The sequence below is a fragment of the Sinohyriopsis cumingii genome, chromosome 5 (genome assembly GCF_028554795.1).
Source record: "Sinohyriopsis cumingii isolate HCF-2022 chromosome 5, ASM2855479v2, whole genome shotgun sequence".
NCBI classification, from domain to species: domain Eukaryota; kingdom Metazoa; phylum Mollusca; class Bivalvia; order Unionida; family Unionidae; genus Sinohyriopsis; species Sinohyriopsis cumingii.
This window is the reverse complement of record NC_142965.1, coordinates 143,883,788-143,898,334: the sequence shown is the minus strand read 5'-3', so window position 1 is coordinate 143,898,334 and position 14,547 is coordinate 143,883,788. Positions and strand designations below refer to the sequence as shown.

Below are 14,547 nucleotides of genomic sequence, written 5' to 3'. Positions count from 1 at the left end.
ACACTATTTCTCGTACCTTAAACAAATATTTTCACGGTCCGATAAAAATACACGTAAATGAATTTCAAATTTCAGGAACCATGCCACGATCATATTATTTTAAAAGTCACAACTAATCTCATGCCCAAAATGAAGTTAATTTGTTTTGTTTTTTTTTACTTTTCTCCAAATTTTTTTCTCCATGTGTGAATGAATATACGAAATTTCGGGAGCCATGCTACGACCGCGTTATATCCGAATTCGCGTTATGGCGAGGCGCGTTATAGCGGGGTTCCACTGTACTCTATGTGCGGTTACCGATCTGTGAGGAAAGGCGTCTGAAAACGATGTTGATCAGGTAAGTATTCCTTTTGCCGATCCGCGTATTGATCAGATGAAAGGTATGGACCATAGTAAACCTCTTTCTGCCACTCATTCTATTTAGTCTAATCAGGGTGGCATCATTGTGTTGGCGGGATGCTTGTAAACCTTGACACTTGTTAAATGGTAGGCAAAGACAATCAGAATATAACTAAGGTTTCACCTGCAAACTATTCCTGCACTTGATGAACTATATTTAGCAGAGTAATTGTAGACTGTGTCGGTCCTGTACTTAAGAATACACCAGGCGACCAATAGTTGTTGACGATAATATGTGCGTTGACAAGATTTCCTGAAATAATCCCTTTGACGAAATCAAAGCTATAGCCGCAGTAAAGCTTTGATAAATTATTTGTAAACAATTTTGGCCTCATAAAATCTGGCCAAATGATTAGGAATAACATTTTAAGGTATGAAATTTTCAGCAAGTTATGCATAAATCAGACATCCAACAAGTCAAAACTTCACCCTGAATGCTATGGGGCCTTGGAAAGATTGCATCAAATATTGAAACATATGATTCGGTTATAATGTTTTGATACCGGAAAGATTCGCACGAAAGTGTTCATTAACTGTTGTGTGCTATAGGTAATCAGTTCAATAATCTTTAGGATTTAGACCCTTTGAACTAGGTTTTGGGCAGTTTGTCCGTGGTCCATTGAAGGTGGTAAAGGAGAAACTTCTTTCAGCTGAAGATTTAGAAATTAATCTTCTTGAGTATGTATAAGTTGTCAAAGGCTTGTGAAGTAGCAAGAAAAAACAAAGTAAAACAAACAACAAAAAATGATTTGACACCTCTAAAGGCATCATCACTTGGTTGCAGTAAACAATAAATGTATCCTTTAAATCGCATTGAAATTTGGCAGCTTTTTAGGAAAACCTAATTACTCAATATTCTTGTCACTTGTTATTACGCTATAATAAATCCACTTAGTTAAAGGCCATCCGAAAACATGCATTCGTAAGACAGCCTCATTCCAGTACCTCTTTCCGTAGGAAGACCTTATCGCAGATCATCATACCCTTTGACATAACTAAACATAATTGTCTTCGGTTTTTTATGACACGTGTTTGCAAATTACAGTTTTGTTCATTTGTTGAACAAGTACATTTTCGCGTCTACTAGTTTATATATATAGTATAATAACTCTAAAAATTGGAATGATCTTTGATAATACAGATTTCTCTGTTTTCACAAACCAAATAAGCCAGATACTTCGTTCATACAAATCAGTTAGAAAAGGTTCATTATTTGAAACGGGGAGAGAAGGAGATAGATTCTTTGTTTAACGCCATTTTTAAGTGCATGCTGTGCACGGTATTCTAGGCTATGACCTGTTTAGAAACGATTTCGAGAGAAGCAAAGGAGAATTTGACATGCGTACAGGTTTGTCTACTCTGAAATAAATCCCAAGTCTGGCATGAAGGGACTTTTAGCTAAGTTTTAACACGAGAATCGCTTGATCGGGTTCATAGATTAGTATCAGTATTTTCTAAAATGTATGTAAATTAATAAAGTGGTATATCAATCAACGTTATGTGCTCTACAAGAAATCGATGATCGATTGATCAATCGATCGATCGATCGAGAGATTGCTTCAAACAGAAGGAGAGTAACTTAATTGCCCCAGACACAGACCCCATTGTTTTACATACAACTTTATGGGATAAATCCTTATCAGGAAGCGTAACTGTTCTTTCTAATTTATTACTGTGTAAGGGATGCTAATAATTCTCTCAATTATTTAGCAAGTATTTGTCAAAATGAGAGAAATGTGTAGATGTACAAATGTTAGCTACTTTGTACGGTAAATCTATAAGACGCTATTTCTCAGATGAACCGGAGTCAACTTAGTTGGCGGGGTTCATGAAGGGCATTTACCTTGTATTGTGAAAGATAATTGGCTAGCACAGTTGCATGATATGCGCATGCGTGAAAATAAGCGTAAGTCAAACGCTTGTACATAGAGGATCTCAAATGGGTCATGATTGAATACTGAATTTGTTAAACGAGTTGAATAATGTTTAGATTTTGCGAGACTTAGCGAGCAAGAGCTGGACATTATTCAAAGAGCGTCATAAATTTAATATTAAATATTTACCCGTTTGAGATTATTTTTTATCACATATGCTTTATTTCGCTGGAAATTATTTAGTTAGAATAACGAATAATTTCGTTCATTCTAACAGACGCTGCATCTTTCATATATTGTGCGTAAAAAATAGTCCCAAGCAAAGTTGAGCTAGTGTTAACGTTTAAAAGTAGATTATACTTTTCTTACAACCTATAAATAAAAAAAACCTACGTCCTTCCGAATAAAAAGAACATTTTACACAGGCAAAATCCTTTTTCAACACAGAATGTCCAACGCGCGTGATGCCATATTGTTTAATGCAGTGCCCGTTAGAATACAGTTGACGAGCGATGTATACGTAACCTAAAGTGTCACGTTCTCAACTAAACATTACATTGTTGCGATATTCATGTGAAATAAATATTACTGAATGCAGAAATTCCCATATTTTCAGCATTTAATTTGGAACAGTAGACTACAGAATATGTAAACCAATCATATTTTGAGTCGGAATTGCATCACACATTTACCGCATAAATATGCATTGGTTGGATCAACTTCTGTCAGTTTGGATAGCGGTTTATGTGAACATTCTTCTGTGAACACAAGTCAGTTTAACTACATCTGTAAGTTAACACGTAAGCCAGGCTTGCATATAGGGTGGACTCCATGCTTCAGGTTTGGCGCCCCCTCCAGCCATAACTCCCCCCACCCTTAGTTTCACTTGTTGTTGTTGTTCTTGTTTTGGGGTTTTAGCTATTTTTGATGTTATAATATGTTATACATGACATAGCAATCCCCTACGGGGGTATGTGTGCCATATTAAGACAGACAATACCATATTTTCCCCCAATTCCTTTCGTTTTTCGATTCGAAAAATGGTCACCAAAATATTAATTGAAAACAAAAACTTCCAGAGGGTAGAAAGGTTTCCCAATGATCGAATCCAATCACTAAAGAGAATGCTAGACAATAATTCTATGGGCTCATTTGGACAAATCAGAATCACATAAAGTGATATTTTAGCATGTTATAATATACAAACTATTAAAGTGCACACACAATAGGCAAATGGTACCGACTACGTGATAAAAAAAGGTATGACATGGTCCGTCTGTAACCAAAAACAGGGCACGTATGTGGGCAGAAAGGAAAGCTCAGGCGTAAAACTCACTGTTCTGGCAATCATTATATTGTTAAATATGTGACAGTCATAACCACTGATATATTTTCAGTACATTCTTACATATATTTAACCTGGATGTATCTCACACTTTAAACTGTCTTTACTCGGACAGAAATGTCAGAGGGATAGGACTCAAGCACCTGGTTTAGAGGAATCATTTGATAAACATGGATCTTCCATGTTGACTTATGTTTCATTTTAAATTTTTTTTCCAGAGTAATAAAGGAAAGTTTATGTACACCTCACAGATAAACATAAAATAAAGAGAATGAAAGCATATAAAATAATACTTCACTTATTATTTGCATCTAGTCGATCAAGAAGTTTAGATCGAAAAATAAAACTAAGTGCGTTACATATGCATCCTTTACTGACTGAAATTTCAGAATTAAGGACCATCTATTTCGAGATTCAAAGTAGACACATACTTCGCTTGGAATGTCCAAATGCATGACTGATATCATGTTCAAGTGGTTTATCTCCACTTTAATCTGCAAAACGCCGTTGTAAAATATCTGGAATTGCTCCCCGTAATTGAGAAATAAAGGGAGATAATAAAAATACTTAAATGGGGTGGGCTTGTATAAAATGTTTCAGCTAGATTTCTGAATACCTAAAAAGCCCATAAATACTGATCTAACTCTAATACAGTGTTATGTATATTTAATATTGGCTGTTTTTTTTCTTCATTAAATACTATGGATAATTGTATTTTGGTTCTGACCTTGTCAAAAATCAAGATCATTTTCTACCTGACCTGAGTCATTGATTTTTTGATGTAAGCAGCTAATACACAGCTAATATTTACGGTATATGTATGGGTTTAGTAATAGAATCATTATCAATAGAAGTAAACATATTTATTTGGGTCTGTGTTTGGGTTATTGGAATTTCTCTATAAATATACCTGTACTAACTGATATATTCCACATTATATGGTACAATTTTTGTAATATACTTCTAATTAGAACTAAGACTTTATCTTGTAAACATATGGAACCTTCAGAATAATTTCATTCGTTTAGGTAATAGTTTAATTTAGAAAATGGTAATTGTGACCTGTGGTCAAGTAGAGGACTATACAATCTTGTCTTTCTAGAAATCATTCATTCGTGTTGTATGATCTTCAGGCACTTAGGCTGGATTTTATTTAGTCAAATTATTTATTCACTGGAAATACAAAGTGCTCATCAAAAATAACATTTTTTGAAACAGAGACTTGAATTTATAGTGGAATTTTAAATAAGGATATATTTCTTGCTTGTTTTATTGTGATTCTACAAAAGAATGTTGGCACATCTCCACGACATGGTCCATCACAGGCACATCAACACTTTCATCATTGGATTTATTTGGATTACCATTAAAGTTTTGTACAGAATTTTAACCATTAGGACTTGTGTCTGCAATGCTAGGTTTATTAGGGATTTAATTTGCAATGCCGTAAGTTTGCTTAACATTTTTCACATTGTATTCTATAAAAATACATTATTTGTTGCACTTTACAAAGCTTGTTGCTTCTCACTTTTTTCTATTACTTATTTTAAAATGATAGAGCCTTAATAACAGACAAGAACATTTCATTTCCGTGTTTTGCCGAATACAATGCACGGTCTAGATATCTGTTATAAAGACTGTGTCGCTAAATGGTTTGATCTTTTTGTTGCTTTCATCCAGCCGTCGTTCATTGGGATGAAGAAAACTGGCATTTTCTTTACTTCAGCCCTGATCTTTACGAGTCTGAAACAGAATAATATTGATTAGTTAGCTTTAGAACATGAAATATTATATTTTTGTAAATACAGGTAAAGTAAAAGGGGCAAAACCAATCTTTAACAATCACTCACTCGCTCTCACAGTCCATCAATAATTCAATAATAATTAAAACACAATCACCCAAAAAATGAAACTTATCCTTATTGAATGACGATGAAATTAAACGCATCAAAAGATCTGTATGACTAACCGATATGTGATAAAGGTCATACGTGTTCATTGTGCAGTATTGATCCTTGTATAAAGTTTGGTTTTGTGATTTCTTCATTACAATAATTCATGAATAAAATGCTAACTGTTTAACCATATGCAAGATTTGATATATAAACTAATTTTTTTAAAGTTATGATGACAATATAATGAACATAATGCAAACCGTAACAAGTGCTGATAGAAATTTCATTATCATAAAGTTAACAGTAGTCGTGATGGATCTCGTTTTAATGATTATTATTATTATTATTATTATTATTATTATTATTACTGAAGTCAATAATTGATTTAAAACAGTTTAAAGTTTAAACGTTGAGGAATATTTCAGGCTAGATTTTTCATTTATTTATATTTTTGGAGAAAAACAATATATGTGCTTCTACAAACAGTATTATCGACATTATCATTATCAACAATATTATCGTCATTATGATTATCAACATTGCAGCTAATCCTGATGCTTTTGTTACTCCGGTAATGTTTACACCAGGAACAACAGTATACCACATCAGTTACAGTATAAAATCAAAGACTTTACAAATACTACATTAATTACAGTATAAAATGAAAGACTTGAATGATACTACAATAATCACGGTATAAAAAAAACGACTTGACTAATACTAATTCAGTTACAGTATAAAATCTTGTACTTGACTAATACCACATCAATGACAGTATTAAATAAGTGACTTGACTCACACTAGTTTAAGTACAGTATAAAATCAACGACTTGACAAATACTACATCAGTTACAGTATAGAATCAAACAACTAATGCTACAACAATTACAGTATACAATCAATGAATTGACTAATACTACATCAATTACGGTATAAAACAAACGACTTGACTAATACTAAATCAATTACAGTATAAAATCAACGACTTGACTAATACTACATCACTTACAGCATAAAATCAACGACTTGACTAATACTACATCAATTACATTATAAAATAAACGACTTGACTAATATTAAAGACGGACTAAAGAGATATGAACCGTTTGGAAATAAAATAAAATAAATGCATGTTTCCAGTCCCCAAGTAATTGACTGCTCTCCAGTTTTCTGGTTTGAACGCAAATACACACAGAAAAGACACATATGCTAATACTGTTTTCTATGCTCAGAAACTTTCATCAAAGATATGCTCATCTGATAAATATTGGTTTGATAATGAGCATTCGGAAATGTACACATATTTAATTTTCAATACCATGATATTTGCATAGGTCTACTATCTCGATTGAATTAGAACCGTGAGTCTATAACAACGGCGCTGGGATTATATTCTATTTTGCTGGAGTAATGTTTAAAACATGGGATATAAGTCTTATTTATTGACATGACCTCTGTAAATTCGCTTACCTCGTATTCTGGGTTTTCAGTTTGAAAAGGAAGAGCACAAGGAGAACAGTTACTGGACAAAGAATCACCGCGGAGAACACAACCGTTGTCCTGTTGAAGATGGACTCCATATCACCGTCATCCCCGAAATGAATCTCATTGCGAGGATGAGGCAATGTAGTTTCCCGGATGTCTGTAGCCATGATTAAAGCAGGCGTTGTCGGAGGAATGATTGCGTCCGTTGTTTTTTCTGAAGTCCATTGAGATATTTTTTCTTTGGAAACAAGGAAATAAATAAACAAATTAAATGACCAATTGCATTTGTTACATTTCTCTGTACTTTAGTATTTAGTCATAAATACACTTGATCGAAAGATAATTATACTTAGTTTCGTTTATCATTGGAAGCAATCAAGCTTATTAAACGCATTTTTCTCACGTGATAATCTATAATAAACAAGGGCCAGTTTTCTGGAACACAGATTCCAATTGTTATCAGATGGATTTGACGATGTTTACATCATACAAATTGCTCTATATTTTACAACCAGTTCACTAAAATAAGTCTTTTTGATGAGTCACTGTATGATTTCATAGGTCTCTACTTATACATAAAAATGTGGGGTCTTTGTTGTCTTGCATGGGGTCACATACCATTAGTTCTTGTGCGTCACATATGATTGTGTATATTTTCTGCTCCAATAATTCACCACCGTCTGATCTTCTTTATTTCATGTACACTATAGCTCATGCCCCTCATTACTGCACGCGCTTCTGCAGCAGTCCCAAAAGATGTAGTACATCCCTTTCTCAGTGCAACTGATTAGCCAGTTGCTTGCTTATGAATAATGTCCCTCCGGCAACTTTATAGTGGAGATGTTCATCTCGTGTTCATTCATTCTCTTGCCCATTCCATAACACGTTTACCTCTATATATGCATAGTTAATGGCAGTAGCTCTGTTTCTAACCGTAGCTCAGTGTAAAGTGTCACACTCAGAGTTGCTGTTCTTGTGAAACTCCTTGGCCAGTTGCATCGTACGCTACTTTCCACAGTCTGTTTGTTAACTGGGGGGCTTCAGTTGGTGTTACTTCATTATCTTGCCCACAATACAACCATTACCTCAATCAGATCCTTACTTACTTGCCTAACTGTTTCTGAAGTGCAGCTCTCTAGCCAGATGCACGCTCATAATGTTCCTAGCAACTCCATAGTGGCTGAAAACGTACGGCTCCTTAGCTAGCTGCACCATACTCACTGCATTTTTGTTAGTTTATATGTATCATATTCTTTTGTTTTTAATTGGGGTGGGGGATTCATTTCGCATTACTTCATTCTCTTGCCCCAATACTACCTGTACCTCTATAGATCCTTAGTTAATTGCAGAAGTTCATTTTCGGAGTGCAGCTCCGTAGCCAGCTGCACGATCAGAGGTAATGTCTCTGTTGCAACTCCATAGTTAGTTGCACTTTCATTGGTATACGCAGCTCCATAGCTAGTTGCATAGGTGCACCTCCTTAGCCAGCTGTACCATATTCTACCATATATGCCCTTAGTCTATATGTATCATGCATTTTGTTGTATGCTAGTAAGTTATTCACATGCTTCTAACTTGCTGATTGTGTGCCACAGAGTTGCACCCAGTATACGTCAAAGTTGTAAACAGATATATGATTTATATAACTGAGGAATAAATATTTCACCAACCTTTTCTTTTCGTGTTCTGTATTGTTTAAATCAGAATTTACTTTATTGTTTACAAGTGCACTACATGTTTAAAATGCAGTAATCATCGTCAAGAGAAACTGCTTCATTTCAAAGGTCACTTTCATAACACAGAAATAAAATAGTGTTTCCGTTATTTGATGCCCTTTATACGTGATGTATCCAATCTAATCCATCAGGACGCGGCTGGAATAAATGGAAAATAGCCATTATACTTGTTTATATTAGGCAACAAAAGTTTGTATTAAAATTTGCTGTGAATTGCAGTAACATGAAATGAGTAGCATAGTTATGAAACACTAGACTATTTATGTTTTTGCGAGATAACCTTGTGGTGAAAGTCCCGTGAAAACATCAGCAACACATTCCAACACAGAAGCAGAAACGAAAAACTTAATTCGATAGTAATAGTTTCCCTGGTCATGTAACTTCTTTGCATTGTGCTTCCTGAAAGATACTTTCAAGAGTAGGGACTGGTGGTTTATTGTGGTTTGACATTTTTGTTCTTACTAATCGGAGACAGTGCTTTATTGTTCCAGCCGTCCATAAGTTTAAACCCGACGCGTACAAACGTACGCACGAACTGGTTTTCGTAAATGAATATCCTAGCCGCTGAGCCTTATATTACGGCAAGTATTGATCTCTGGGTCACAAAGTAAGCGCGCGTTTGCTTGATATTTACCGCATGCAGTTTAATTGCCTGGATTGTTCTGCCTCGGAGTCCAGTATTTTGTCGACGGAAGTTTTCCAGTTCGGTCAACATCGTTCTCGACCTTCGCAGTGGTAATAGTTTTCAAATCTTCAATGTCCACATAGTGCAGTGTCCTAATTGTATTGAGACTAATTAAACTGCAATTAGATTTCCTGAATAAAGATGTAGTCTTTAATTTAATCATAACGAAATTATTGTATTGTGCCAGAATCATCACCGGTTACACTAGTTGCTATCAATAGAGCTTGACAACACTTCCTATTGTTGCACCAATGATATGTGCCACCGTTGCCATTCGAAGCATCACCCAGGTCATCGGCGTTTGTCCTAACAAGTCGACAAAACGTATCTGCGACCGCTTATAGGGGGTTGTATATCGAGAGTATGGCTGTTTTCTTGGTGATTTCATCTTGCAGTTGTTGTTTCGCTTCGATTAGTTTTTCATGTCGATAACATTAAGGATCCATCCCAGTTCTTCTATTGATAACCTCTCCACGGAGTATAATCGCTCAACAGGAAGACCTTGTTCAGACGTTTCCCACTTCATTCTGCGTCGCTGTTACAGCTGCCATGCAATTATAGAAAATATCTTCTTCGGTAATATTGATGTTTCCGACAATGTGGGTTTCGGAGGCTTGTCAACATTTTTGCCTAAAACTACATTGAATATGTCCGTGCTTTGTATAATCAATGATACTTATTGCCAAAGAACTCTTACGATGATAAGTGCGTCCTATTCTAACCATAAGTTGTTTCAACTCAAGGGTCTTAAACAAAGTAACAGAAAAAAACTTGTTGCTGCTGTTGTTGTGGGGTTTAACGCCACTTTTCAGCACACGATAGGCTTTACATGGCGGCCAGTATTAATGGTAGAGGAAGAAACCGGGAAAACCCCGGAAAGAACCGCCGACCCCCGAGAAGCTACTGGCAAGCTTTATCACATACCCACATTGGCCGAATCCGAGACTCGAACCCACGCTGACATAGGTTAGATGGCAGTGATCCGTAACGGAGAGCGCTTTAGACCACTCGGCCACTTGGTCCCCCAGACAAGAACTAAAACCAACAATATATGCTTTATTCAACATATAATCTAATTCCCTAGACTATAATGTGAACAATTAAATGGAACTTAAAATAGTGTGAATTAAATTCCCAGATGGTCATACAGTAAAAAGTATTCCGAAAGAATTCCAGTAATATTTAGAATGAATTCTAATTTTGAGTGTGCTGATGAGCAAGTAGCCTCAAATGTGCTAATATGCCAACAGTATTGATGTATTGCAATGATATAGTTCAAAATATCCTTCAATGAATTTACGATAATTCCAAAATAATGATTTATTCCTAAATTCAAAGATCACTTTGTATTTTCGATAAAAATTTAAAAAAAATAAATCCTCTCAAATGGTAAATGAACACAACTGATTCCACTAGACCAGTTTGGTAAGATATGAAACGATTAATTCTAAAGTAAACAATATTAATATCAAACGCTTTTCCCACAAAATTGCTTCTAGGTCATTCTTAATATAGAAAAACATGTCATACAACTCATTATCTTCAAACACATTTATCCCCAAAGTAATTATGATCTTAAAGTGCAATACAAAAGCACAATTTTTTTAGCTATGCAATATATTGTTAAAATAAAAATATTCCGTTTGGCCCAAATTCCTACCCTCAATTGTGAATAAAAGCCAACGACACGATGTAAATTAAATATAAATCACAAAGTCGATTGGGACTTTGTTTTTTTTGCGGGTCACTTGTGGTGGTTCAATATAATTTATGGGGAATTTTATCGCAGTGGTTGTGTCAGTTAAATTAAACAATTAGATAATTGACGGAGTTTTGCCAAAGGGTGACTTTGCGTCCACCGATCGGTAATTTACACGTGCAAATGCAATGATTCCAATCTGAAACCATATTTGGTAGGTACACCAGGTGCTTCCAATTATCATTTTCGTTTGATTCACGGGGAGAATATATTTGAATCATTTACATTCGCATTATGACACCACGGAAGCACTTTATTGATTTTATCGACATGAGAATATCAAAATGGGTCGACAGACAGGCTTCCTTTCTGAATTGTTTAGACTTCTGAATGACTGCTCACATTTCGATTCGCCCTGGTAGCTGAAGACCTTTTTTCCTTATTTGTGCAGTGCCTCTAGTGGCATTGTTCAAAGTCATCCCGGATGCAGGTGAGACAACCCATGCTGTCACGTTTGCAATAGTTATAGCCCTTTTTCATATTGATAGTGATACTAATGTTTCATTGGCTCTGTTTCATCTTCCCAATTCCAAATGGGTATATGAGGTTTCAACAGGAAAAATATTTCCTCGCAACTGGGATCAAGAGTAATTTCCCTAAATATTATATTATACAATTTTATACCAACTACATGCAAAGTTTTAGAAGAGATAAAATTTCACCCAAGCTGGGATCGACAGTGATTTCGCCAGATGTTCCATTATAAAATCTTGTACCAACAACCTGACCATTTTTCAACATTCCTATCCAGTGATCCAAGAATATCATAAACAAAATGCCGGCAATTACATGCATACTATATGCTCTGTATTCTTTCGTGCTTGAATATATACTTGGTAAACGCAGGCTTGCTTCTGCTTCCTAATACGTATATTCATATTTCTCATCGAGTTCAGTCAACGTAGATGCCATCTATATTAAGATGATAAGCGTCTGAGTGTTGGATTCTATTCCATATTCTCTGGTCATTCTCATGTCATGATCATATTCGCTATCTTCTTTATATTTAAGCTGGTTGTTTTTAAACAGACCCGGGATACGTATTTCAAGCATAATTCATGGTGTATTCAATGGTAAACAGTGATTTTCCGTTACTGAACAAATATGATTTTCGCAATAGCCAGGGACAGAACGTCATTCGCAATCATATAGGCAACAAATGTAAATGCTATCGGTATTGGCTGTTGAATGTATACACGCAGAGAGTATGTCATGTAATATTCTCATATAATAATGAACCAGTTTCCCTTTGGATCACTCTCTTTCTCTCTCTCTCTCTCTCTCTTTATATATATATATATATATATATATATATATATATATATATATAATGCTTTTCTAAAAAATTGCTTGATGAAGAGCTTATCAACACTACAATGGGCTTCTCAAGTGATTGCTCGCAAAGCGTTTTCATGCCGGTTATTAATATCAAACCTGTTTGTGTTCCTAAGATAGATCTTGCTTGTTAATGTAATCGCTGGGAGACATTCAAAGAGGTCCCCTGCATATGCGGGTTCAGACTTTCAAAAACACGTTCGCGCGCGAGTTTTGTAAGCACTGTGAATATGCATTCTCAGTCCTATGTCCTGTAAGATACATCTTTCAAATTTCAAACAGTAGGAAACCAATCATACAAGCCACCTCCTAAACAACATATGGGTGTGTTTTGTAAATATATGCTTCATATTACGAGTAAAGAAAATGTATTTTTCGTATCAAAGAATACATATATTGTCAACGAGTATTTACTAGAGGTCCTTGGAAATATGGAAAGCAGCGACCTTAAATCAAAATGTAGCTTGCATTCCATATTGTTTCTTTCTGTCGTTGGGCCTACTCATAATAACTGCATTCAGACCTGTGTCGAGTTATTTATAGTAACTGCATTCAGATCTGTGTCGAGTTATTTATAGTAACTGCATTCAGACCTGTGTCGAGTTATTTATAGTAACTGCATTCAGACCTGTGTCGAGTTATTTATAGTAACTGCATTCAGATCTGTGTTAAGTTACTTATAGTAACGGCATTCATATCTGTGTGAAGTTACAATGCCTATGTCTTTTCAAAAAATATAATCTTTGCCTACCCTTACATTATTCTAATCATAACCTGACCGTACCTAGTGAACATTATAATACATATGATATGCCTAATCAACTACGTGGGCAACAGGACATAATTTATCTGACCAAAATTGTTTGAGGACGATGGAACCTGCACAAAGGATTAAACAACCAGAAATGCACGCCATTTCAATCCTTGCTTTCAGTTACAAAAATAGAACAAGTTTAAAAGTAAACAAAGCAAGATGTAATATGTGTAAAGTGTTTGGATGTGATTTGCATATAAAACCCTTTCTGATTCTATATCTACCTACGATAAATAGCATGCTGCTTGAATGAAGCATACTTACATTCATGTTTAGTTCAAGCATAAATATTAAGTAATAATTCTTTGTTGTAAGATACAAAAGGAATATTATCTTTTGATTGTATTTCATGTCAGCGAGAAGAGCCTTTAAGTCTGCTGGTCATCGACACAACATTTTCAATTTTAAGAACAGAGGAAGATGCAGAATCTTATATAATATAAGAATTCATGACTCGGACGATATGAGGAGGCATATGTCAATTAAATTTCACAATGAATAAAGCGTAATGGATTAAACTCGAACATGTTATTTTCCAGAGAGCACAAAATCACATATGTATACCCATTTATCACGAAGGTATATATATATATATATATATATATATATATATATATATATATATATATATATATATATATATTGAACACAAAATATAAACTAAATAAATACTTAACTTAACGAGAATATATTTTAATGTATTTAGTTTATATATTTAGATTTTGTGATAAAATGGAAACAAGTACATTCATGATTGTCTCATATTTTACTTACCCATACAAAAGGCTGAATTCAATGTTGTGTTTCTTAAATAGTACACGTAATGGCTTCCACAATTGGTAATCTTTACAGGAAATGGTGAGTCGCATACATCAATGTTTGTTTTCATACATGCCATCGCAGTCAAAGTTTCTCCTATTATTGATGGATGAGTGCCTTGATATATATAAAGACAGAAAACACAAAAAGAGTTCAAGATGACGTTAAACTTCGAACTCTGGCGCAATTTGTAATAAAAATGTACATAGCTCACGAGATAATTGGAGACAAGATAACGGTTAACAATAAATAATCTGATCTATCTCTCTAACTCTTTTTTTCTCTCCCTAAACGTTCTAAAATTACCATTGAACGTTAAAAATAAATAATCTGATCTCTCTCTTAAACAATATTATTATAGAGGCTGTTATATATATATATATATATATATATATATATAT

The 14,547-nt window shown here is 34.6% G+C and overlaps 1 protein-coding gene across 4 annotated transcripts in view; it reads right to left on the bottom strand.

The window, feature by feature from the left end:
• Window positions 1-1,087: 1,087 nt before the first annotated feature.
• The window catches only part of LOC149800391 (uncharacterized), a 61,522-nt gene continuing 48,062 nt past the window's right edge, over window positions 1,088-14,547 (bottom strand). For 2 of the 4 annotated variants that reach the window (XM_089957233.1, XM_089957234.1), the window contains exons 6-8: window positions 14,102-14,263; window positions 6,984-7,236; window positions 1,092-5,361 (exon numbers count right to left, since the gene is read on the bottom strand). In XM_089957233.1, the coding sequence (XP_089813359.1) occupies window positions 5,247-5,361; window positions 6,984-7,236; window positions 14,102-14,263 (530 nt within the window). In that variant the 3' untranslated portion in view covers window positions 1,092-5,246. Of the gene's footprint in view, window positions 5,362-6,983; window positions 7,237-14,101; window positions 14,264-14,547 lie in introns of all 4 variants that reach the window. The other 2 variants (XM_089957235.1, XM_089957232.1) reach the window with 2 other exon arrangements.